Raw genomic sequence first — 3,575 nt, forward strand, 5'->3', positions numbered from 1 at the left:
GAACAAACTGAGACAGACTAAATCCAGAAGAACTGTGGCAACGTCTCCAAGATGCTTCAAGAAACCTACCTGCAAAGCTACAGTACTGTTAAAAGTTTTAGGCACTTGTGTAAAAATGCTGTTAAATGAGGATGCTGTCAAAAATAATGTCATGAATAGATTTTCTTTATCAATTAACTTCTATTAACTAAATTACATAAACATTTGGTGTGAGCATCCTTCGCGTTTAAAGCAGCTTTTGCCCTCGGTGCACTTGAGCATAGTTTTTCAGGTAGCTTTGCAGGTAGGTTTCTTGAAGCATCTTGGAGACGTTGCCACAGTTCTTCTGGATTTAGTCTGTCTCAGTTTGTTCTCGAATTTTGAGGAAACATGGAGTAAAAAATAGTTGTTTATGCCATGCTGAGAAAAAACCCCCAAAGAATTTCAAGGCTTGGACACCTATGGGTGAGTAAGTGAGTAATGACAGAAATTTCTCATATACACGTACATATAGTGGTGGCTAGTATTCGTTAGTTTTTTTCTTCTTGTCATTCCAGACAGACTGGATGATGTTGAGATCAGATCTCTTTGTGGAGCCCTGGCTGTTGTCAGAGTCCTTGTGCAAACAAAAATCTCACTGGATTATTACAATAAATGGCATGCTGAGAAAAAACCCCCAAAGAATTTCAAGGCTTGGACACCTATGGGTGAGTAAGTGAGTAATGACAGAAATTTCTCATATACACGTACATATAGTGGTGGCTAGTATTTTCACTAGTATTTTCAGCAGCTAAAAATGGTTTTAAGTCAGTTATTTCTATGTTTTTTCTGTAGTGTGTCAGTAGGACCTTGGCCACCACTGTATATATACATTTTGAGTAGGCCTACATATTGATCTTAGCTTGCTTAGGCTGGTTTTAAGAAGGTCTCTAATTCTGAATACCTGAAAAGTGCCCAAAACTAGTCCTCAGGCCAGCCTTAGACCAGTAAATCAGCTTAGGCTAGTTTAATGTGCTCTCTCTATGCATTTTACAGGCTACATTATATAGGCCTATACATTACAGCAACGTCACAACACATCCAATTTCTGACACGTGTCCTCTGGAGGCACCGTTTAGCACCGGACTCTGGAGATAAACGCATCATTGGAGGGAGAGGAGGGGACGGGGGAGAAAGTTTGGAAAGGAGTGAGAGGAGGCAGAAACTGAATGAGAGGGACAGAGCTTAGCGGTCTTGGAGGAGAGGAGGATACTCAGAGAAAAAAAGCCTCTCCATCTTGTGCAACTACAGACCGCAGCAGCACTCGCCTCTCTCTCTTAGGCTTATGGCTTCTGGGTTTTCTCAGTCGTAATCTGCTGGTTGTGTGATAAAGCGCTCGAGAGGAGGTAACGCGTCCTGAACATGAGGCGGCTGAAGGAGACTGCGGTCTGCGTGATAGTGCCGCTGCTTCTCTCTCTGTGCACCACAACGACGCATGCAGGTAAAGTAGCCTACATTTTAACGTAAAACAATAGTTTTTAACAGTGCTTTTTGTTCTCAATCAAATATCCTTTCATAATTTGAAACCACATATTTATTTCCTATGCACTTGTTACAGATGCGGCTTCAATAGTCAATAACCTTTGTTTTAGTTTAAGTTGCTCAAAATGTTTTGTTACGATCTGCGGGCGTGTCGTATTTCACTTGAGAGTTTTTTTTTTTTACCTTAATCATTTTATAACGAGCTTTTATTGATGTGGGTGGGGGAAGCTTGAGATAAATGTCGAATAGGCTATGTTCCGCCGGTTTAAACTTGTTCATTGAGTTTGAGGATGACTGACAGCCACTAAATTTCCAAATCACTCTACCTACGTTTAGACTGCATGTTTATTTTCCCGTTATTTATTCGGTGCTTTGCAGCTGTCTTTAGTGTTTAAACATAGATTAGGCAACAGCTTATTTGAAACTATTTCTATAGTTTTCAAATAGTTTTTCAAGTATTTTTCTTAAAATGAAACTTTCTTTTTTGAACTGAGTTTGGTTGTTTTTGGCGAATCGATTTTTTGTGATGATCAAATTTACATGTTTAAAAATGTTTGCCATCCCCATCACGACCCTACTTAACCCCACCCTCTTTTCATGTGAACAGTTTGTTTGTTGCTCAGTCTCTTCATTTTGTGAAATGTAGGTCTATATCTGCTCAAACTTTCCAGTAGAAATACATTGGGGATTGTTACAACCCTCCTTTCCTTTTTTTTTTTTTGTACCGATTTTGGTTATATTGTAAAGTAAATAGCCTACACAAACTTGCTGATTCAAATGATATAGTTCTGTCATTTAACATCCATTACCTTGAACAAAGTAATTCATTAGTTGTCACCTCAGGAGGGTGGTGGTCATGTGTGACAGTGATTTCACCCCCTCTAATAGCTTAAACTGATGGTGTTACAATTCACAACACTTCTAGTTTTTCTATTATACCCATTTTAATTGCTTTCACTACTCTTTTGTCTTTAGTATGCTCTATTAGGTTAAAATCATCGATCAGGTGTAGTTACCTGACTTCCATTACTGGAATAGTCAAGGAAGGAAATTTTCCAGCAGACTGTCATGTCATGTTTGAGTTTGCTCGTGACTCGTGTCGGTTTGCTGTGAAACAGTTTAACGTTTGCTTGAGACATAGTTGAATGAGTGCTTACTGACCTACTCCACTAGATTAAAATTCCTCTTGGGCAGTTAGCCAAATCTGCTATTGTACAAATGTAGTATATATGTCAACACCATAACCCAGAGCAGACTGCAGATGTGGGCAGTTTCAACTGAAAACTTGCTTTGATATCAGCAGTATTAGTGTACCCAACACAATTAATTTATTATACAACTATAATGTTGGACTTTTCTGTATGTGACAAGCATGAAAAGTATTAAACGAATGCATTACCTACTCATGCTGCTATTATGTTTAATGTGAAACGGTCAGTGGCATGTTTATAGTGATTGTATATAAAGTTTATATAATAACTGCTTTTTTTCTAAGCATTGGGAAAGTGCAAAGTTATTATAGTAAACTGAAACTGAAACTAAAATTATTCTTGAAAAAAAAAAAAATGTTAATGTATAAAGACTTGGAGAAATGAAGTCTTTTATTGAGGGACTCCTATTTTGATAGTGTATAGCGTATTTCCAGGTGCATCCAGTAGGAGGCATTATTGTACAAGTTTGCTGCGCCGAGCTGTAACTGAACCTACTATCTCACCCTCCTGGGATGTACCGGCCCATGTGACACCTCTCCAGTCATCGTGGGACAATCCTGATTACCTCTATGATGATGCTGCTCCTCGCACAGGTCCTAGGTTGAGATCACCAAGCTTCAGTTACACAGAGCGCAGTGAAAACATACTTCAGTCATTCATGTCAGCCCAGCAGCCCAGGTACCCTGAGCCTGAGTACTATAATGATCTCCAAGCCATTCGCAGAGAGAATGCACAGCTGCTGCAGACACACCAAGCCTTTCGTGCTGACATGATGGAGTTGAAAGCAGTTAGTACTGAGTTCAAAGAACTTGTTAAAGTTGCTCAAACCCTGAGAGCAGAGCTCAGTCCAAGTAAAGGCCATGA

The 3,575-nt window shown here is 39.3% G+C and overlaps 1 protein-coding gene across 2 annotated transcripts in view; it reads left to right on the forward strand.

Moving 5' to 3' along the window:
- Positions 1-1,212: 1,212 nt before the first annotated feature.
- Positions 1,213-3,575, forward strand: part of LOC107711265 (collagen alpha-1(XI) chain-like) — a 70,372-nt gene continuing 68,009 nt past the window's right edge. For both annotated transcript variants that reach the window (XM_016516229.1, XM_016516230.1), the window contains exon 1: positions 1,213-1,459. In XM_016516229.1, the coding sequence (XP_016371715.1) occupies positions 1,381-1,459 (79 nt within the window). In that variant the 5' untranslated portion in view covers positions 1,213-1,380. The remainder of the gene's footprint in view (positions 1,460-3,575) is intronic.

This window comes from Sinocyclocheilus rhinocerous, unplaced genomic scaffold, assembly GCF_001515625.1.
Source record: "Sinocyclocheilus rhinocerous isolate Xijiao unplaced genomic scaffold, SAMN03320098_v1.1 scaffold115, whole genome shotgun sequence".
NCBI lineage: Eukaryota > Metazoa > Chordata > Actinopteri > Cypriniformes > Cyprinidae > Sinocyclocheilus > Sinocyclocheilus rhinocerous.